This window comes from Notechis scutatus, chromosome 8 (genome assembly GCF_049901735.1).
Source record: "Notechis scutatus isolate UNSWTSFEM ecotype Mainland chromosome 8, rNotScu1.2, whole genome shotgun sequence".
NCBI lineage: Eukaryota > Metazoa > Chordata > Lepidosauria > Squamata > Elapidae > Notechis > Notechis scutatus.
The window spans coordinates 17782469-17805589 of record NC_142016.1 but is presented as its reverse complement, the minus strand read 5'-3'; the positions used below and the strand labels follow the sequence as shown (position 1 = coordinate 17805589).

At 43.6% G+C, this 23121-nt stretch overlaps 1 protein-coding gene across 2 annotated transcripts in view; it reads right to left on the bottom strand.

Annotated features, from left to right (window-relative positions):
* Positions 1-22893, bottom strand: part of ARHGAP33 (Rho GTPase activating protein 33) — a 40544-nt gene extending 17651 nt beyond the window's left edge. Inside the window, exons 1-13 of one of the 2 annotated variants that reach the window (XM_026679421.2) lie at positions 22611-22893; positions 13736-13830; positions 12366-12450; positions 12130-12213; positions 11262-11399; positions 9616-9708; positions 7864-7986; positions 6279-6356; positions 5797-5863; positions 4605-4664; positions 4186-4335; positions 2401-2503; positions 1277-1421 (exon numbers count right to left, since the gene is read on the bottom strand). In XM_026679421.2, the coding sequence (XP_026535206.2) occupies positions 1277-1421; positions 2401-2503; positions 4186-4335; positions 4605-4664; positions 5797-5863; positions 6279-6356; positions 7864-7986; positions 9616-9708; positions 11262-11399; positions 12130-12213; positions 12366-12450; positions 13736-13830; positions 22611-22616 (1227 nt within the window). In that variant the 5' untranslated portion in view covers positions 22617-22893. The remainder of the gene's footprint in view (positions 1-1276; positions 1422-2400; positions 2504-4185; positions 4336-4604; positions 4665-5796; positions 5864-6278; positions 6357-7863; positions 7987-9615; positions 9709-11261; positions 11400-12129; positions 12214-12365; positions 12451-13735; positions 13831-22610) is intronic. The other variant, XM_087970862.1, reaches the window with a different exon arrangement.
* Between the last annotated feature and the right edge of the window lie 228 nt (positions 22894-23121).

The window sequence follows — 23121 nt, the reverse complement described above, 5'->3', positions numbered from 1 at the left end:
TTCTGAATAAGAAATGCCACCAAAGTAAAACAAATACAGTTCAAAGAGAATGGAAAGGAATGGGGGGAGGAGGAAAGGAAAAGGGGAGGGCAGTTGCAGTTAACTCAGCTTAAAATAGCATCCACACAAAGAGCGGGTAATACAAAAGAATAATAGAGCAGGAGAAATTGCTGCTTATTATGTGGGCAGCACAACCGTGGGAGGGCAATGTAACTGTACTCTTCCACCTCCTCCCTCTCTGTCTCTTTGTTCTACAACTCCCACTTCCACTGTTCTGCCTAGGAAAGGGTGTGCAGCTCAGAAGGTTGTTGAGTGCATGGTGCCAACTTGGCATCTCCAGTAGGTGCATACAGGAGTCACTAGAAGGTGTGAAGAAATGACAGGTGCTCTAAGATACTGTAGGTAATAAAAGTGACTTGAGTAGTGAGGGGGATGTCTTGTTAACATTAAATGCGGATTCATATTAAGGTGGTGTTAACCAATTTAATTTGCGCCTTGCTCTGGGTTCCCTTATTGGTAAAGGAATGTAACTTTTCAGTTTGTGGCCCCAAGATTATGTCACTAAGGAGAGTTCACCTGTACCCATCTTGCATTTCTCCTCATCATTTGGGTAGCTTTTAACAAAGGTGTCTATTGTTACCAATTCTTTTAGAGGAATATAGGATGGATGGATGGATGGATGGATGGATGGATGGATGGACGGACGGAGGAGGAGGAGGAGGAGGAGGAGAAGAAGAAGAAGAAGAAGAAGAAGAAGAAGAAGAAGAAGAAGAAGAAGAAGAAGAAGAAGAAGAAGAAGAAGAAGAAGAAGAAGAAGAAGAAGAAGAAGAAGAAGAAGAAGAAGAAGAAGAAGAAGAAGAAGAAGAAGAAGAAGAAGAGGAAAGAAACAGAGAGAAAGAAAGAAAGAAAGAAAGAAAGAAAGAAAGAAAGAAAGAAAGAAAGAAAGAAAGAAAGAAAGAAAGAAAGAAAGAAAGAAAGAAAGAAAGAAAGAAAGAAAGAAAGAAAGAGAAAACCAAAAAATTACAATAAGGAGATGTTCTAAACTGAGTAAGTAAACTCAAAGGCACATGCAAAATATTCCTCTATTGAAAAGAAAAGACATATTTTCGCACAACCGAACCCACAACGAAAGGCACATGAAACTCAGTGCAATAAGGAAGCAGCTTCCCCTCAACTGAGCGCAAAGGAGAGCGAGATGCTAAGGCACAGCTGACTGGAGGCGAGAGCTACAAGGAAGGGAATCTCCTCTAAAGTTTTTTTTTTTTTTTAAACCTACTGCAAATTTGTTGTAGAGCTGATAGGTGAGCAAAGGGTTCGGTAATTCCCGGAAGTAGAGCTTGCAGAGAGAGCTGACCGAGTGGATGTCTTGCAAGTAAACATCTTTGGAGAGCTCAGGTACCCTCTCACTATCGAATTCATGCCTGAGACAGAGACAAAGAAAATTCATCAGGACAGGCTGCGTGGGCTTATTGTCACATATGATTGTCACGTACGTTGTCACATTGTGAGGGGCTCCAGTGGAGAAACTATTTTGGTAGAAACTATTTTGGTAGGCAGCTCAATGATGCAAAGCAGGTGGGATCATGGTCTGTGCTATTAGGATTTTTCAAGCTGTTATTTATTTGATTTTTATCCTGCCTTTATTATTGTTTTTATGAATAACTCAAGGTGTCGAATATACCTCATATCCCTTCCTCCTCCTATTTTCCCCATAACAACAGCCCTGTGAGATGATTTGGGCTGAGAGAGAATGACTGGCCCAAAGTCACCCAGACAGCTTTCATGCCTAAAGTGGAACTAGAATTCATCATATCCCGGTGATTGGCTCAAAGTTATCCAACCAGCTTTCATGCCTAAAGTGGGACTAGAACTCACCGTATCCTGGTGATTGGCCCAAGGTTTATCCAACCAGCTTTCATGACTAAGGTGGGACTAGACATCAAAGTCTCCTGGTGATTGGCCATAGTCACCCTGCCAGCTTTCATGCCTAAATGAGACTAGAAGTCACCGTCTCCTGGTTCTTAGGCCAACACCTTTACCACGAGACTAAAAAAACTAGATTTTCCTGAGTTTTGGAAGGAAAAAGATGGCGAATCTTATCTGAGAATGCATGTTACCATTTTTCTTGGACTTTCCCCAAATGAGTAAGTTTCAGATATTCTGGTTGGAGAGGAGCCACAAAGTAGATCTCAGGCTATTCACCTCTGATGTACTCTATGTGGAAAGATACCCACTCACATTTAATTTATGTATACCACAAAACATGGGTGGGACTTTACTACACCACAAAAGAGGCAGGTACGCATAGGCAAATCTCCCCATCCCATATGCATTGTTACTTGTTCTCTGCCATGCTTTTTACAATTTCTCTCTATGGCTCCTCCCATGGTCTACACTCACCGCAAACGCTGGATGTTGGAGGAAACACCGGAGAGACGGTAAATGCCATCCACGATGCCGTGTTTTTCGATGAAATCGGAACAAGAACGTAATACCTGGGGCACTGACATAGTAAAAACATGTCATGTACATTGTCTTCATAATTCTTAGGGAAAAAACAGACAGGGCTAATATTTCCTGATGACATTACATCACTTGGGAATATGACAGGGGGTTGGAGAGGGAGAGAATGTATGCATCCATGAACATATTTCAAAATGTTTAATCATACACCCACACACTTCTGACAACCGTTCTGTGAGGAGGGTTTCATTCTGCAATGGATTGACTCAGGATGATGATGGTGTTGTTAAGAGGAAGAGGAGGAGGAGGAAGAGGAGGAGGAAGAGGAGGAGGAGACAACACACATACACACATGGTCTTGATAATTAGTTGGTCCCCTGGATTTTCACATTACATTGAACTATTAATGAACTCCAACAGACTGCATTCATGCAACATATACCAAGCCACAAAATAACACGAACCAATGTGAAAAGTAGCCAAGCATGGGGTATGGATGCAGCCTCTAGATTTGTAACCATCCTTGTTAAGACAGGGGTCCCCTCTAGAGTTGTAATCATCCTGTAGGGCAGGGGTCCCCAACCCCTGGTCCACAAAGCAGCATCAGTCCGCAGCCTGCCAGGAACCAGGCCATGTAAGCAAGCGATTTGCGCATGCACAGGATTCAGGCAGTGCGCAAAATGATCCCCCTTCCCGGTCCATGGAAAAACTGCTCTCCACCGAACCAGAAAAATTTATTTAATTTTTAATGGCTACTTCAGCTTCAACCACAACAATACAAGCGCACACAATAGATACAAACTCAAGGTAAACTGCACCAAACTAAATTGCAGGAAGTACGATTTCAGCAACAAAGTGGCCAATGCCTGAAATACTCTACCTGACTCTGTGATTTCTTCCCCAAACCCCCAAAATTTTAACCTTAAACTGTCTAGTGTTGACCTCACCCCATTCCTAAGAGGTCTGTAAGGGGCGGGCATAAGTGCACCAACATGCCTACCGTCCCTGTCCTAATGTTTCCTGTTTATTCGTATCCATTGCATATATTAATAATCATGTTTATATTTCTGTTATCCAATACGTTTGACAAATAAATAAATAAAAAATAAAAATAGAACAGTTGAGCTAAGCCACGCCCAGGCTCCTTGCTGTCTCCTTTTTGCTCACACCCCAAATACTGTTTCAGTTTCCTAACAGCCTCAACTCTCTCACACCATGACAGGACGGTAGCCAGATGAATACCGATGGATGCTGGTAGGCAGAGGGAGGATTTTTCCCCCCAAAACTAAGCCCCACCACATAGTTTCGTAGCGAAGCACGGGTATCAAGCTAGTACTGCCATAATTTTGTGATTATGAATGAGGATAGGATGGGGTGGGGTGAGGTAGGAAACTACATCTCCTTGGAAGTAGGCAACAGCAATGGCACTTAGACTTATATATCAATTTATAGTACTTGACAGCCCTCTCTAAGTGGTTTACAGAGTCAGCCTATTGCCCCCAGCAATCTGGGTCCTCATTTTATCCACCTTGGAAGGATGGAAGGCTGAGTCAACCTTGAGCCTGGTGAGATTCGAACTGCCAAATTGCAGGCAGCCGGCAGGCAGCAGAAGTAGCCTGCAGTACCGCATTCTAACCACTGCGCCACCGAGGCTCATTTCAAGGCAATGAAAAATAAAATTTAGTAGCAGACTCTCCCTGCACTACGGAAGAGCCAACTTACCATCACTGCCTGAGTTTTTGAGGTGTTCCCCTAAATCACAGCCAAAGACCCTCTCCCTCAGGATCCCCCGCTGCTTCAGGCGCTGTTTGCTGGGCCTAGACTTCATGAAAGTACGAAGGAACCCAATGAGTTTGCCATGTTTCTTAGACACTGGAAGAGAACGAGAAATAAGGATGGAGGGGAATTGAGCTTAGGAGCAGGGAGGTCAACTTTTTCAATCAGCTTTCCTCCCTGATGATAATTAGCTCCCTTTATTTCATTTAGGGCAGGGGTGTCCAACCTTGGCAACTTTAAGACTTGTGGACTTCAACTCCCAGAATTCCTCAGCCAGCAAAGCTGGTTGAGGAATTCTGGGAGTTGAAGTCCACAAGTCTTAAAGTTGCCAAGGTTGGACACCCCTGATTTAGGGTGTAATTTACCTGAGGTCGGGGACAGGAGGCCATGAGTCGTGGGAAGGACACAGCTTGTCCCCTCTGCATCTACACAGGGAGATACAAAGAAAGTTTCAAAAATTCAGAGAGATGGAAAAAAAAATTCACATCACCAAGTTGAGGGGAAGAGGATAAGAAAACCAAGGAAGCATGACCTGGATGACGGAGAATCTCCATAAACACTAATCAGAGCAGAGGTGGGTATTCAGCAGGTTCTGACCAGTTCTGGAGAACCGGTAAGGGAAATTTTGAGTAGTTCAGAGGACCGGCAAATCCCACCTCTGACTGGCCCCGCCCCCATCTATTCTCCGCCTCCCAAATCCCAGCTGATTGGCTGGGTCTCCTTTGGTTGCCCTGCACAGGAGAACGGAGCTGGAAAGCAGGTTAGTGGGGTGGGGAGGGAATGGGGATTTTGCAAGAATCTTCCCCCAGGAGTGGGGAGGGAATGGAGATTTTATAGTATCCTTTCCCTGCCACGCCCACCAAGCCACGCCCACAGAACCGGTAGTAATTTTTTTTTTAATCCCACCACTGAATCAAAGGGTAGGTCTTCATGATCTTTTTTTTTTTTTAATTAGAAAAATACTTTATTAAACAAATTCATACAAATACAATAAAACCAAACATTCCGCTTATTGCAATGTGAGCAAGACAATGTTCACTCAATCTGACATCTCTCAAATTATGTATAATAATTTCACACTTATTACATTAATATATAACACAAAGTTTCATCTAGCTATATGTCACAAATATAATGTTAGTCTTCATGATCTAAATGACCACTTATAGACTCTTGAATTCTAGGATCCTATGTTCTTCTGCAGATCTTTCCACCACCTCAAACTAGATCACTGATCACGCCAAGGGGGAACATTTCCACAATGGCTACTGCTTTATGTAGTGTTCTCCATATGGTTATTTGCTTCATCAAGGGCCAACTACAAATTATTCCATTGCTAGACAGGAGGATGAAAAGGGACTGTAGGCCATTTAGTTCATTCTCTTAGCTCAGGGACCTTCAAACTTGGCAACTTTTAAGACTTGTGGACTTCAACTCCCAAAATTCCCCAGCCAGCCATGCTGGGAGTTGAAGTCCACAAGTCTTAAAAGTTGCTAAGTTTGGAGAGCCTCGCCTTAGCTTGATTCAAGGAAGTCCAGAGCACAAGGAGGCACTCACCTGGTTTGACTCCTGGGCTGGGACGTTCTGAGAATAGTTCCACACATTCGCTGGGAAAGAAACCCACCTGGGGAAAAAAAATACAAAATCCTTCCAGGTACAAAGTCCCACCATTGCAGGAAGTCCTCAACCCTTAACCATTTGTTTAATGATTGTTCAAACTTACAACTGCCCAATAAAGTGTGACTGACGATCAGTTCTCACCCTTAAGACCCACTGGATCATCCCCACAGTCACACACCCACAATTCAGGTGCTTGGCAACTGGCATGTATTTATGATGGTCGCAGTGTCATAAGACACATGGTTGCCATTTAAAACCTTCCTAGTGTTGTGGTTCACCGGCAGCAGGTGCCCGAAATCCATAACCCTGGAAGTTAACCATGTTGGGGAGCACCATTTAAGCCCAAGTGTATGTGAAAGGCACCAATGGTGGTCGAACATCCCAACTTCATTTACACAGCCGCTTTGCTCAAGTCTAACCTGGAATCCATGCTTCCCACGCCACCAGCTCCTGTCCTCCTTGGGGGGCATGTCAATCACGGAAATTATGTCTCCAACCTACGATAAACAGATTTTTTTTTTAAAAAAAGGATTATATATACCCAGGATGGTGAACGCACGCAGAGCCATTTGTGCTGGCACGGAGCTGCAGGCAAACTTACCTCCCTGGGCATGCACGTGCCTCACAGCTGATTTTAGGCCAGTTTGAGGCCTTTTTCAGCCTCCCAAGGGCTTGAGGAAGGCTTCTACAGGCTGAAAACTCGCCCCGTTTCGTCACTTCCTGTTTTTTCAAAAATACCTGAAGTGACGAAACGGGGCTAGTTTTCGGCCTGCAGAAGCCTGCAGAAGCCTTCCTCAAGCCTTTGGGAAGCCAAAAAAGGCCTCAAACCAGCCAAAAATCAGCTGTGAGGCGCAGTGCAGGTAAGGAGGGACGGGGTGAGTGAGTGGGGGTTACGTGTGCATGTGTAGGGGGCGTGGGGGGGGGCGCATTGCTTTCTGGGTGCTGGCACGCGAGTGCAAGCACATGCACAATTTTTGGCACAGGAGCCCAAAAAGGTTAGCCACCACTGATACATACCATGCCGAGAGATTCAACATCATGCAGATGGATTCCAGTTTACTGCCAACCCATCAAATAAGAAAAATAATCTACAGATAGACCTTGATTTACGACAGGTTACTTAATGACCATTTGAAGTTACAAAGGACCAGCCAAAAGCTACCCACAACCCTGATTTTGAAGTTACAACAACCACACATCCACTGTGGTTATGTAATTGCATTTTTGGGCACTAGGCAACCAGTTCACCTTTATGGCCATTAGCAGTTTCCACAGTCACATATTTTTTGATGGGTTTTTTTTTTTGCCGGTGACTGGCATTTACTTCCAGTTTCTGGCAAAAACACCCATTGAGTAAGATGGATTGGCTTAAAAACCACAGCATTCAATTAACAACAACTTGAAAAAAATAATAATAAAATCAGGTCCAGTTATGTGGTGACCCACTGAGCGACTCCAATGACTTACAACCATAATTTCAGGCTCAATTATGGTCTTAAGTTGAGGACTGAAGCTGGCTGGGGAATTCTGGGAGTTGAAGTTCACATATCTTAAAACTGCTAAGGTTGATAAACATTGCACCAGAGCAGGGGTCGGCAACCTTAAACACTCAAAGAGCCACAAAGGTCCTAACCAGAAGTCCCCCATTCAATTCTGGAGCCGACCGGAAGTCCGGTTCCCCCATCATAGAGTCTCCTCCTACCATGGTGTCCTTTTTCCTCTACTTGTCCTAACCAAAAGCCCTATCAATTGTGGAGCCGACAGACAACAGGAGCCACAGCCGAGGGACGAAAGAGCCACATGCGGCTCTAGAGACACAGGCTGCCAACCCCTGAACTAGAGTGTTGCTTTCTTTTTGCTAAAGAACAGAAAACGGATGTCCAAATAGCTTTTTATCAAGGAATAGAGATGGAGCTGTAGTTTGCCTAACAAGCTTAGAGAGCCATGAGCCTACGAAGATCGGCTGTTGGAAGTCAGGTGAGTTGTGTTGGTGGAAGGGCTCACCTCGAAAGAGAGCTCATCGCAGGCCTGTGCTGTGTAACGTTTAACCACATGAGCAGCTGCAATGGCAGGAACATTGATAGAAGCTTCTTCATTCACCAAGAGTCGATTGCCGTGATTATCAAGCTGAAATGAAACAACCGGAAGGTGTCAACTTAATGGGGTTCAGCTTTGGAACGTCCTTTGGATTCCAGGCCTCTAAAATTGGGTTGTAGAATAAGTATAGGATTGTCGTATATTTTCCGGCAGGACAACTTTACTTTTCAAAATAGGAGTTCAGCTCAACTTGGGGAGAATCAGGGGTGGGATCCTACCGGTTCAGTCTGGTTCTATAGAACCGGTTGCTCCGAAGAGCAGCTCACCGTGAACCTGCTCGCTGGGACGAGCTTTTGGTCTGTTGTTTGGCCCTCCTGCCCGCCTGGGTTCTAGGCTGTCCTTTAGTGCTGCGTTTTCCTCCTCAGCTGCTTTGCGCAGCGCAGCTCACCAGCTGAAGAAGGTAAATGCTTGCCGGAGCTGGTAATGCGCATGCGCTTGCAGAGCATTTGACGTGCATGTGCGCACTTCCCAAACCGGTTGTTATCCTGGTCAGATCCCACCCCTGGGGGGAATGTATGCTATCCCTGAAAATATTTTCCCATCTACAGGATGGCAATGATGCCCTCATTTAGTTTTCCCACAATGCTTTTCATACACAAAAGCACCTTCTATAATCTGGTGCTCAACAGATGCATTGAAAAACTTCTTACATCGTTCCCAGACAGTATAAGTAAAAGCTGTGATGTCAGATAGGCCTCGTTTAAGTACCACTTGCTTAGTTGACCATGCAAAGTTATGATGGACTGCAAAGAAGACACTTATCATCAGATTAGAAGCGACAATGACCAGGTCCCCTTTGTGGTCCTTTGATTGCATTTTGGGCATTTGGCAACTGGTCTGTATTTACAGCCCGTTGCAGTGTTCCACAGTTATGTGGCAACGATTTACAGCGTTGTTTTGCAGTGGGTTCTCTTAATGACTGCCACAAAAAAGTCATAAAATTGGATTGTATGACCCGCTTAACAACTGGCAGGGCTTACATCCATAATTCTGGGCTCTATTATGGTTGTAAGCAGAGGGCCAACTGCAGCTTCTCAAAGAGAATCATATGTATGTGTTTATTTAGTCCAGAGGTCTCCAAATTTGGCAACTTTAAGAGTTGTGGACTTCAACTCCTAGAATTCTCCAGCCAGCATGGAATTCTGGGAGTTGAAGTCCACAAGTCTTAAAGTTGCCAAGTTTGGGGTCCCCTGATTTAGTCAAATGACTAAATGTCATTTGAGCAGAGAGCAGAACAGACATTAGACAAATTTGTTTATGAATTGGACAAAGATGAGGATCAGCCGTTAGATATGCTTTACGTTAAGGATGAAAAAGTTGCAGATCAAATAAGGGCCTTGTCATCTTTTGGAGTGAGGAGGTTGTGATCACCCAAAATTATTCTAGCAAATTTTAGCAGCTTACTGCTAAGGGGTGGGAATGTGGTTTATGAAAAAGCAGGGGAGAAAATAAGCTTTTTGATTCCTTGGCATTTCTACCTAACCACAAACTCAATCTCCTCTGGGAACTCTAGCACCAATCACTTAGATGATGTTACTATCACACTTACTATAGAACTGGGTAACCATATAAGTTTAATAAAATAATTAAGTTGCCATGTTTTCTATCTCTCTCTCTCTCCCCCTCACCCTCACCCCAGTCAACAAAAGATGCTCTCACCTCCATCCAGGTGAGAACTGGGCTGCAATTGATATTGCTATCCACAATAGCAGAAAGCTTCTCAAGATATTGTGAAAGCATGGGCACCAGGAGCTGTAAGGGAGAGAAATCTCTCTATGTAAAAGTGAAATACCACTCAGGCATCATCGTAAAATCTCCAGAACCATAACACCTACAAACTTGAAATTTGGCATGTAATTTCGCTTCTAAGTGCTCACTAAGAAAGGATTTTTCGAAATGACCATCAGAGCATTAGTATTTCATATATTATTATTAACACTCTCTGATGCTAAGGAGTTCTACTCCCCCTCCCCACCTGGAAAGAAATCTGTTTCAAATGCAAAACACAAGCAGAGGAGAGGAGCTTCAGTTTTGGTTTCACAGCACCAAGCAGCTTTAGTACAGTATAGTTGAGCTAAGCCACATCCAGGCTCCTTGCTGTCTCCTTCTTGCTCACACAGAAAATACTGTTTCAGTTTCCAAACAGCCCTCAACTATCTCACACACTGACAGGACGCTAGCCAGATGAATACCGATGGATGCTGATGGGCAGAGGCAGAAATTTTCCCCTTATTTTCCTCCCCAAAAACTAAGCCCGACCACATAGTTTTGTAGCAAAGCACGGGTATCGAGCTAGTAAACAATATAAATAGCTGAAGTCTTTTCCAAATTCAAGTTTCCAGAAGAACCAACAACAGCTTGGGAGAGAGGTTGGGAAATTTCCCCATTGGGAAAAAATTCTTCATGGCAGATCATCTTATCCAGGAATGTCTTACTCTGAATAGCAATTATTTTCTAGAGCAGTATTTCTCAAGATCAGCAACTTTAAAAAGAGAGGACTTCCATTCCCAGAATTCCTCAGAAAGCATGCAGTGCAAGAGATTTTGGGAATTGAAATCCATGCATCTTAATATTCCTGAAGTTGAGAAACAATGTTCCAGCGAATCTTGTAGATGGCTTTCAAATGACCTTCCATTTGAACCTCTCAAATGACAATGTCAAGGATGTTCTGGCTGCAATTTATGTAACTTCTACGCTACAACCCATTCCCATATTCCAGGTGAGGTTTTTCCCTCCAAAATTTTGACAGAAAAGTTGACGCTCTTAGTGTAATAGGAGACCACTCTGATTATTCTTCTACTATTCATCAAACAAGATAACACACACTGGGAAGGACGCCAAACTCAGAGAGGAACTATAAACTAGAGATATTTACATGCTTTGTTTCCAGCGTTCACCAGTACACAGGTCCAAACTCTTATTCAGTTGTCACAGCTGCAGCCCATGAAGAGGATCAAGGCCCTCTCCTCCCAAGGAGACCACGTCTCTCCCTTATCCTCTCCTCCCTGCATGCCCTAGGATGGATAGGGGATGGGCCTGGGTTCTCCTCTGTCTGCCCAGCCGGCCTCTGCCCTTCCCCAGCCTCCTCCCCAACCTCCGGAGCCACACTTCCACTCCCTGTGTCGCCTGTTCCTCTTTTCCCTCAGAGTCAGTCTCCACCAGGGGCATGACAGCAACAAACCTAAAGATGTTGAGCAACCATTGCTGAACACAAAGGTCAACCCAATGATTGGGAAGTATTAGCTGGACACAGAAAGTGTTCCCACCCACATACACAAGCTGCAAAATAATTCCCAGACAGTCACCTCAGGATGAGCTTGCACATGGCTGAGGGGAGGCAATTCAGGAAGCTGAGAGAAACGCCGGTCAAAGATACAGCAATGGAGGTGAGCATCCAAGGTGCGGAATTCCTCATAGCTGCGATGTACCTGCCAGCTTTTCCCCTAGAATAAAGTAAGGAAATGTTGTAAGTGGCTTTATCAATGAGACTGAAGCCTACCAACACTACGCCTGTTTGTATGTCAAACCCAACATGTATAAATGCAATTAGAACTACGTGTGGTAGGTGATTACAGATGGTGAGTCCCAGGCTTGAGTCTACCTTCAGCCATAGAAACGCTGAATTAGTCAAATGTCTATGGACATTCTCAGTCATCCAGGTCATGGTTATCCCAAAGGTGCCTTTTCAAGGGGCCACTTGACATTGTTTTTCCTTAAAGGCGTTCCGCTTCTCATCCAAGAAGCTTCTTCAATTCTGACTGACAGAACTGAAGAAGCTTCTTGGGTGAGAAGCGAAACTTCTTCAAGCAAAAACAAAGTCCAGTTGCCTTTTGAGCTAGGCATTCTCTCTCAGCTGAACGTATCTCGTAGATATGTTATGGTGAACAAATGGTTGAAGAATAATAAGAGGGAGGAGCACTTTGCACACAGCTTTGATCTTCTATAGAAACAGTGGGATAGTAACCTCACAAATAAATAAATAGCCTTACACTGGTCCAGGCCTTATATCTATAGCAGAGTTTCGGTAATTTGCACAGTAGTTAATTATATGTGTAATCTTTCTTTCTTGGATTAGCAGCAACTAATCACTCAAAAACCCTACATTAGATGAGAAAAGAGTGTAACACTAAGAAACTAACTCAACAGGTTTTGCCAACCGTTGTCATCTCTCACCTGACAGGTAACCTGAACAGGGAATAAAAGGCTTCCCTCTTCCAAACTGTTGAGGTTTTCATTTTGATCAGGTGCAAACTGAAGCTGGAAAGAGCAAACAAAAAATAGTTATAGGATATGTTTCAATTTTAACATCATTTACATCTACCCACTAAATGCCCTGTTTGTCAAAGACATCCGAGCTCCAAGGAATATTCATGTCCTTGGGAAAAGAAGGGGGGATTGTATTCACACACCTGGATGTGTCCGAAGTCCACGGCCTCATAGTGGAAATGGGCACATTCAGTCAGCTTGGGAAAATGGCCTCGTGTGATAGAAAGCCTGCGAAGCAAAAAAAAAAAGACCCTGGAAATGAATCAAGGAAATTGAAAATTCCAAACTTCAATTTCATCAGGAAGCCAAACCATTATGATCTGTGGCCAACGAAAAGAAACTGTGAAATTGTGCAACCATCAGCATCCTTCATCATTGGCCATGCTGGTTAGGGTTTCTAGGAAGCATGAACTCTCCATCTCTACTTTTGGGAAAATATTAAAAGCAATCACTCTAAGCCCAGCCTTACTGTGAACTCCTGGGCCTCTCCAATCCTTAATTGCTTTGTATTTATCTCCATTTTAATTCCACTGCTTGATGTGGACCAATCTTCTGCCACCTGGAACCTCCAGATGAGGCAAGACCCAGAAGTCCTCGCATGCTGGCTAGGAATTCTGAAAAACGTCCCAAGACACGTGGCAGGCCCCAAGTTTGAGACTGCTGGATGCCTGGAGAAGCCTTCTTCATCATCAAGATGCTTTCAGACTTTATTATGCTGTTACAAAGACACACCCATGTATCAGCAAGATTGCATCCTTCCTTTATTATACTAGAGATTATACTACCTGAGAGTTTTCAGGAAACAACAACTGAATGGAAAACTGCTGGTGACCTTCTACTGCTGCACCATAGAGAGTATTTCAACTTACTGCACCTGTGTATGGTTGGCCAATTGCAGATAGGACAGCGCTCCAGAGGGTTAATGTCATTGCCCAGAGGATCATTGGTTGCTCTCTCCTCTCCTTGGAAGAGCTTTAGAGCTCCTGCTGCCTTAAGAAAGTTCAAAACATTCTCAAAGATCCATCTCATCCTGGGAACTCTTTTTTTGAACTATTACCATCTGGCAGACGGTACAGGATAATAAAAACAAGGACAAATAGGCTGAAAAACAGCTTCTATCCCACAGCAATAGCTATACTGAATTCTACTGTATAGTGCAATATTAATGCAATATCAGGGGTTTTCAGTTCAATTGTATAGAATGTGAAGAATGTGTTGTTTTTTATGTATAATGTATACTGAAGATGGCATTTAATTTCATTGTATGAGGTGCATAACAATAAACTAAACTAAACTAAACTAAGCTAAATTTAGGGCCCTTCTAAATTTGGCTACTTCTATTTTTCTTTCTACTGTGGCAAATAAAATACTGTGGCAAAGAGGGAAAAAAATGCAGATTATCTTTGGAGTGAGATGTTAAATGCCCCCCATCTGGGAGGAGCTGACAAAACTCAAAGTCGGCTCGCACATCACAACCCCATGCTCCCCAGCACTTCCTCTGCCTCCGAGTTACCTCTTGATTGGTTTTCCCTTGAGGTTACTGGTAGCGTTGCCCAAAGTACGGACTTGTCCCTCGCCTGTTGCATCAATGCTGTCTGTGCTCCGAGCCTGCATGGTTAGAAACAAGAAAAAGCATGCACAAACTTATCACATGCTGCGTGATTCACAAATGTTCTCCGGAGGTCACTTGTCTTTGCTCAATTTCCACTCTGCACCCAAGAGAAAAAAATAGCTGTCAGAGAAATTTCATGGGGGCTCCAGAAGATAATCGCAGGGATTGTTATCAGATGTGGTGTGAGTGGACTTCCGCTTATGCAACAGAATTTCCTTTTCTTCCCTTCCCCCTTTCCCCTGCTCCACTCCTCAAATATGTTCCAGAAAGTCTTGAGTAGCTGCACAGGAAGAAATGCATTTATCTGACACATCCTCTCCCTCTCTCTCTCTCTCTCTCTCTTTCTCTTCCAAATAGCCTCCAAAAATGTAATAACCCAATTCCATTTTTTGCCATCCTGCATCAAAAGCAAGTAAATCATGTCCTGTTGAGATTTTTTGTAATGTTCAAAATCTGCTTCAAGTAAGATCAAGGAAAAGGCGTTAATCATTCTAGATATCTCTGGTCATAAACTGTTGCAAACAGGAAAAAGTTACCCTGTTTCCCCGAAAATATGACCTCCCTTGAAAGTAAGTCCTAGCTTGATTTTTTATATGTGCGCCCAATATAAGCCCTACCGCCAAAATAAGCCCTAATTAAGATCCCGCCCACTCCAGAGCAGGGGTAAAAATTAAGCTGGGGATGGGGGGGGGGGTGGAGCTGCCCTACTACTTACCTTTGGACAGTTGTAGCCAGGCTTCGCACACCCCGACACCTGCCTTGATAGCCCATTTCTTCTGCAGCCAGCAAGGCTTTCCTGAAGGCCTCTGTAGCTGATAACAAAGCTCCAGATTGATCTGGAGCTCTGTTATTGGCCACAGAGGCCTTTAGGTAAGACTTTCTGGCTGCGGAAGAAGTTTCTGAAGGCCTCTGACAGTGAAAAGGAGGCCAGGGGCGACGCGTGCAAGTGAGGTTAGTCAGTGGCTGACATCCCTGAAAATAAGACCTGGTGCCTTTTTTGGTGGCAAAAAATATATAAGACAGAGTCTTATTTTTTGGGGAAACATAGTATTTTAACACCTTGAAGAATAAATGTATTACAGCAAAAAATGTTTACGCTGTGTGGCACAGCGTCCAATTTAAGTGTTTCTGACCAGACAAGAATGTATATTTAATTAGCAGAATATACCTCCATTGAAAGCTAACTACTAAAATTATTATCGTCACTGTTATCTCAACCATCCTCCAAAGAACTCAATGCCATAAAAATATGGATACGCCTCCTTTTGTCCTTGTAAGAACCCTGTGAGGCAGGTGACGCTGAAGGAAAGAGGGTGGCTCCCAAAGAGGGTGGTCCAATGAGCTTTGCAACTCAAAGGTGATTTCCAATGCTGGCACTTCCCAGTGTAGGTCCAATAATCTAATAATTGCAGTAGCTGATTTACTTACTGACTTCTGCATAGCATAAGAGAAGATCTATAGGTATCCTCCAATAAACTATAAATGGAAGAGAACCAGCAAGAGGAGTGCAATACTACAAGAGTATCATTTTAGCAAAAGCCTCGGTGGCACAGTGGCTAGAGTGCAGTACTGCAGGCTCCTTCTGCTGACTGCTGAACTGCAATTTGGCAGTTCGATTCTCACCAGGCTCAAGGTTGACTCAGCCTTCCATCCTTCCAAGGTGGGTAAAATGTGGATTCAGATTATTGGGGGCAATAGGCCGACTCTGTAAACCACTTAGAGAGGGCTGTAAAGCACTGTAAAGCGATATATAAGTCTAAGTGCTATTGCTATTTTGATTCCAATGGTACTATGGATGAGCTCACAATTGGCCTTGAAGAGTTGAAAGGTAATCTAGTCCTTCAGGAGATCTACTCCTTTAAAATCCAACTTCTGGAATCCCTGCTTTGAGATTCTTGAGGTGAGTCTTGTCTTCAAAAGTTGTGGGTGCTCCTCCAACGCTGGAGGTTTTTAAGAAGAGATTGGACAACCATTTGACCAAAATCTTCTAGGGATTTTTGCTTACGCAGGGGAGTTGGACTAGAAGATCTCCAAGGTCCCTTCCAACTACCATTCTGTTATTAGTCTACTACCTTGTAAAACAGTGTTTCTCTACCTTGTAAAACAGTGTTTGGCAACTTTAAGATATGTGGACTCCAACTCCCAGAATTCCATGCTGGCTTGAAATTTGAAAAATTTGAAATCATCTATCAAATTGATGCTTAGCTCTACCCTCCAATTCTTCCTTATAGAGCTTTTCTCCAAGTTTCTCACCATCTCCACATCTCATTCGCACTTTGTAGAATCTAATGAACTGCTAAAGTGTTAATAACTGAAGAAAGCCCTCTGTTTAAAGTGGGATCAAAGCTGAGCAGAGCCATTCCTTTCATGACACAAAAACTATATTGTTGTTAATGTAAACCACAGTATAGGCGGAAATTGACAGGTCGCTGTGCAAGCTTCACACCACCAACACTTCCTTTTTTTCTCTTTCAAAATCATAGGTTGCAAAATCACATGTGTATTGGTTTTGCCATTCCCCAGCTCCTCCTTCCAGGCTGTTAGTCTGTGGTGAAGTGTGGTGATGTCATCTCCTGTGTTATATTTACTACGCATTTCTGGAGAAACAGAATGCTTTCTGAGGCCACCATCTGGCTCTTAAACCTTTTAGATGTTTAAGCAGAAATCCAAAATCTATGTGATCTTCATGTCATACAAGTGCTCCAGGAGCTGGTTTTGATCTTCCAACCTTAATCTGTTCCTGAGCATCCTCAAGACATATTGAGTTACAACTCACATCATGGCCAATTTGGGCAGGTGATACGTAAGAATTTATGACTCAAAACACCTGACAGGATCAAGCTGAAAGAAGATTGCTCTAAAAGGCCAGGACTAGAACAGATAACAATTACTATCTATCCTGCACATTTATTTCTATTGGAGAGAAACACCTGAGTGAAGAAGGAGCACAAGGAATTGTTTTTGGGTGGAGACCTTCTCCAAAAGTGGGACAAAATATCCACTACCCTGGAGGCCATGATATGAGCCAGCAGACCTGTTGGATGGTGTAGGGTTTCTGACTCAAAGTGGCTTTGAAACTTTCAGTGGGTCACTATTAATTAAGCTGTTCAATGTTATTGTTATGAAAAGAACCTGCAATGTAATTGAATAATTTTTCCCCTTCTCCCTCTAATTTTCCTTTCCTAGGAGTGTGGTCAGAGAACAAAAACCATCCTCCAACTTGGCACTAAATGCCTAGACCAGGGGTGTCCAACCTTGGCAACTTTAAGACTTGTGGACTTCAACTCCCAGAATTCCTCAGCCAGCTTTGCTGGCTGAGGAATTCTGGGAGTTGAAGTCCACAAGTCTTAAAGTTGCCAAGGTTGGACACCCCTGGCCTAGACAGAGGTATCTATAGGGCCCTGTTAGTTGATAAAGAGAATGGAACTTGAAACAGTGGTGGTATTCTACCGCTTCGGCCCGGTTCGGCCAAGCCGGTTGCGGTGATGAGCAGCAGAGACCAAACCGATTCTCTAAGACGCTCTGCTGTTGGGCCCCACAGCCCGCCTGGGCTCCCATACTAACCTTTATGCCCTGCCTTTGAAGCGCAGCTGCTTTGCGCAGCACAGCAATTGCCACGCGGCCCTGCTGAAGCGTCAGGGAGAGTGCAGGATTGCAGGAGGTGACTCAAAACACCTCTGTGCATGCGCAGAGTGCACATGTGGTGCATGTGTGTGCACGAAGTGTGTGTGCATGCACAAAGTGCACCCACCAAGCCACGCCCACCGAACCGGTGGTTAAAAAATATTTGAAACACACCACTGACTTGAAGGGAAAAGAAATTTCCAACCAAGCAGGCAAAAGTCCATCTGGGCCCCCCCCAAGAGAAAAAAAAGAAGAGGGTTGCTACACATAGTTTATTGAACAACTGCAATTGTTTATAACAACCCCATTGTTTATAAGCCACACTACACGTTAAGTATCTACCTTAACTCAGAACCACAAAATTCACATTAAAATTTAGTTATGATGTATGAATCTAGTGTATGTGTAGGGTTGTTTGGAAGGAATTAGCCAGGTCTGGAATTCTATCCTCAAATCCACCTGATGCTGTTTGGCATCTTTAGAGCAACAGGTAAAAAAATTGGATTTGCTCTGTCAGCTAATTACTTCTTTACAGTCATTTTAAAAAATTGTTTACTCTAATTTAATTTGCCTCATAAGCCATGCTCAGAATCTACTGGGATCGAAGAGCAAGGTAGAAAATTTGAGAAGACTTTTAAATCGTAATCACATTTCCATAGGATCTGCTGCAAATTGAACTGCGAAATGTTGGTATCTTGCTCACGCATTTTACAAGATAATAAACAGAAAATAAACAAATACATTTACAGAGCATGGAAATATGCTGAGATATGCTCTCTGGCCAAGATCACCCAGTAAGTGCGATATAACTAATGAGCCAATTGAGCCCAAATCTCTGTAAACTGAGTCACACCAATACATTAATGCTAATTCAGTTCAATTCATTTAAGGTTCTTAAATGAATCAGAGGGTTTCCATTTACAAAATCCTGATTTGTACTTAAAGTCAACTCATAAGCATAATAAGCAAATTGTTAAAATGTCTAGTAATATAGAACAGATGCATGATTTCACCACCTTTCCTAAAGACTCAACTCTTATACATCAAAAATACAGTATATATATAAAATCTGAAAACAGAATTCTTGCTGGAATTCTATTTTGATGTTGGATTTACATTCTCAACCTTTTTGCTAATAAATACCATTAATCAACACTCTAGTGTTTCTTTGGCTTCATTCTTTACAAACCATGTGGATACAAGAAAACTCTATCACTAATCGTATTTCCTCAGGCATTGCAACAAATGTTGTGTACAGTTTGGAAATCTGGAGTAGATATTGAAAAAGAAACTGCCTTTTAAATGCCACTGTTGCATATCCCGTGATGACTTCCTTTTATTTGCTGCTACCCATAAAATTATGCCCCAAACTGATAAGCAAGGCCACTATCGATCTTCAAAAAAGCAATCTTTTCTTCCTAAAATTGTTTTTCCCTACTGTGTGCGTTTTCACGGAAAGTACCACTCTGACTTGTTCGGCATTTAATATCTAATCTTGCTCCATCATCAATTTTCTAAAGCAATATCTCAAACCCACATGGCGCTTTTCATTACAGATTGTGAAAAGCTAAAAACTGATTATTCGTAACATCAACACCTGGTTTCTTTCATCAACTAGAAACCAGGTTAAAGTAAGTCAAGTCTTAGCTGAAGCTGGCAATAAAATTGTTATCTGGAAAGCTATAGAAGATTGTCAATCTTCACATATGACATGTGTAGCTGAGGCTGTTTTTACTGTATGTAGAAGAACCAACTGGGATTGTCAACATTCATCACATTCTGAATATTCTCCATAACAGGTGTCATTTTTTTAAAAGCATTTCATAAAGTCTTTGCAAAAACTCACTCTACACTCAAATGTCTTTGAAATCGTTTAAAGTACCCAGGGCTCCTTTCTTTTCAAAACTCTGCATTTATTTAGAATAGGGGTCTTCAAACTTGACAGCTTTAAGACTTGTGGACTTCAATTCCCAGAACTCCTCGACCAGTCACGTTAACTCAGGAATTCTGGGAGTTGAAGTTCACAAGTCTTAAACTTGTCAAGTTTGAAGACCCTTGATTTAGAACATATTTTGGCAGGTAAACTTTAGTTCTCCATCTAAGTCAATCAGTTGAGTGAATGGTTAAGCTGTCCTCAAATGTGTAAGTTGCCCAATTCTAGTTAATTCCCAAAGGACCAATCTTTATGAAAGCAAAATAAAAAATATTCCACTGTAATAGAGCTTAATACAAGCGTGAAGAATGGTAACAATTGTGGAGAGAGAGAGAGAGAGAGAGAGAGAGGAGTGAAGAGTAGTATGTTACTAACGTTGCACTGATGATGTTACCTAGTTTGGTAATGAAATGTCTGCAAAAAAAAACCCCACAGGCTCATAGAGCACCAAGAACATCACAAGTTCAACCCTAAATTACAAATATTCCCTTCTATCATTAGTACTGGATTAATTTCCTCTCAAGTGGGCAACATACAACGATATTCCGATATGATCATCACCTTTTCACCCAAACTAAGAATTTTTCAACCAAGATTTCTAAAAAAGCAGTGCAAGATTTATCATTTGTGTATCTTTCTCTGTCTCTCACAGTTGGGAAAGACAGTATTTATGGTCTTTCTACACTATCTAAAAAAAAAACCTGTCATTTCAAATAGATGTAACTATCAGGTACACATTTCTAGAAAAGCAAAATGTGACACTGAACAATGATAAAATAAGAGGGACATTTTTTTTCTATCCTAATAGTTCAGGTCAGGATTTGAGCAGCATTGGTTGTCAGAATACGGCATGCAACATGTAACTACAACAGCCAAGGTTAACCAAGAAGAGCTTGCTTACCTTTGTAGCCAAGTTTGTTTATTTGTTGATTAGATTTTTGTGGTGCCCATCTCGTCTAGTGATGACCCATTGGCCTACTTGTTTCTTACTGACTTTACTGGCCAATGGCTCTTACTTTAATGGCAGTAGGCCAAAATTGTCCATTACATGGGGGGGGGGGTGTTGGAAGGTGAGATTAATGTTAACTTAGTGAACATGGGTTTGTTTGCTTGGCTCCAACATAAGGAATACAGGTGCGTCCACATATAATGAGTTGGGGGTGAGCTGCTATCCAAGGCACTGCCCATCTCAATCTACTCAATGATAAGGCTCTCCCAGGAATAATCCCAGTCATCATTGAACCTGATTGCCATTGTGTTCTGTGCTTAGAGCAGTGTTTCTTAACACCAAACACTCAACAGTTTGAAGATGTGTGGATTTCAACACCCAGAATTCTCACTATGCTGGCTGGGGAATTCTGGGAGTTGAAGTCCACACATTTTCAAGTTGCCAAGAATGAGAAACACTGACCTAGATCTTAAGCAAGGATTTGTTTATTCATTTTACATTTGCATGTTCACTGTGCATATATATGTAGGGATAGAGGATGTTGTTCCTGTTTTAGAATAAATATGAAACAGGACTTATTAACCTTTTTATGTGGGTTCACATTTATGCAGTGGAAGGGGGAAACATTATCTCTAAGGGGATAGGAAGAAAGAGTAGGACAAGGGGGTGGGGTGGCATTGGGAAAACATAGGAAGCATAGCTGAGAATATTCTTCTGTTCAAAAGAATAAATGTAGGTAGTTACGAGGGTGGACAGTTCTGAAAACAATCCAAGAAAATGACCCTTCCTTATGGTATATACATGCGTCATAGCTGGTGGGGGAAAAAAGCTTTACAGATTTTTGGATCTGTTTCAAAAAAATCTGCAAAACCTGTTTGATTAGTTGAATAGTTGAATAGCAGGAGGACAGCCTGTGAAACCAAGCCCATCCTAAGCCATGTTTTACTCTTTTTGGACAGATTAAAAAAAAAAAAAAAGCATTATTCCTGTCCACTCAGCCAAAGTATACACAGAATGAGATACGAATGAATAGATTCATCTATCACTCTAAAACCATTATATGACCAGTTTGATGTAGGTTACATATATCCAGCTACTGATGTTTACAGATCATGGTTTATGTCTTTAGCTCATATCTTGAAGATACTGAGGCTTATTCAACAACCATAGCTAAAGCAAAATAGCACTGAATAGGATATGTGAGCTAGAATTATGCTGGGTTTCTTGAAGTATTACATCCCAGCTCTCATAAACCATTACCACTCTGCTGTGGATGATGGGAGGTGGTGCACCAGAATGGGAAGATAACAAAAATGAGGCCTTTGGATCTGACTGGGTTAAGGTAGATGGAAAGAACTGCCTTTTGTATTAGATGTTTCTATCAAACCCCAAATATCAGGAAACTTTGCCTGTTGGTTTTGAAGATAACACACTGGAAGAAAGTGTCCAGCCAGAAAATAGGATAATATTCCACTTGGCATCATTGACATTTCCATTCCTCCTCTTAATGAATGGCCTACTTCTGCCTTTCTTGTTTCTTAAGAGTGCAAATCCAGCTGACCAGGCCAGAGAACTCATGGAAACAGCTTCCGAAGAACTGAGCTTATGTAAAGTGGAGAAAGGTAATGGGGGAATATGTGGCTCCAACCTAATATTTACCAGATGCAGATCCGATCTAACATTTAAGATAGCCAAGGCTTGGAGATGTTTCTGAGGGACCTTTTTTATTTTAATAATAAAAAAATAAATTGTTTCCTGGGCAGAGCCATTTGAGCCTTGTTGGGGGAGGGTTGGGGGGGTCTCCTGAGGACATCCAAACCGTTGGCACTGCCCAGATCTTAATGAGTTCAAAGACTTTTCCCTTATGCCTGGTTCCCTGGAGCTGGGGAAAGGCATTGGGCAAAGGGGCGATTCGGGGACGGGATGGAGGGATCCCCTCGGAATGAGCCGCCTCCACCCGGGCTCCTGACCTGAGCGGGGGGGGGGGGGGTCCGGAGGAGGCAGGGGCTGAGGTTGAGGTTCGCGGAGACTTTCATCTCTGGCCGCTTATGCAACCACGCGCGAGAATCGGAGAGCCGAGTCAGCGCGGCGCGGCGGGGCTGGGTCGCGCGGGGCGCCCCTTCTGGGTTCCGATGGTAACAGGTGCATCATGTCGCGGCAGCGGGAGAGCCGGGCTTGCCCAGCCCTCCGCCGTCGCCCCCTCCCCAGCCAGACAGCCGGGCGGACGGACAGACCCCCTCCTGCCCTGCCCACCCCGAGCCTTCACTCACCACCATGGCGCCTCGAGCCCGCTGCGCCGCGCCGACGGCCGCCCGAGCCAGTCCCGAGCCGGAGCGGAGACAATAGGGGAGGGCGCAGCGCAGCCGCTCGACGCCGCCGCCGCCGCCCGATCCGCTCCGGCCCGGCCCCTCGGATCCTGGCCCGTCCTCCTCCTCCTCCTCCTCCTCCGTGGGTCTCCAGCCGGCCCTTGAGGCCAGGCAGCAGCCGGGCGAGCGGAGGTGAGGTGGCGTGGGATGGCGCGCTCGTGCCTTCTTCGCTCGCTCCTTGCCTTCGCTTTCTCGCTGGCTGGCTGGCTGGCTGCGGGGGCGGGTTCAGCCTTTGGAGAAAAGAGCGGAGGAGGAGGAGGAGGAGGAGGCAGGCGGCGGTGGTGGAGGAGTAGTGGTAGTAGCGGGGAATCGATCGCTTGCTTGCAACAAAAGGGAATACGAGCCGAGGCCACGAGAAGGCGGCGGCGGTGACGCCGGAAGGTGGCGGTGGGGAAGCGGATAGTTCCTTCTCCTC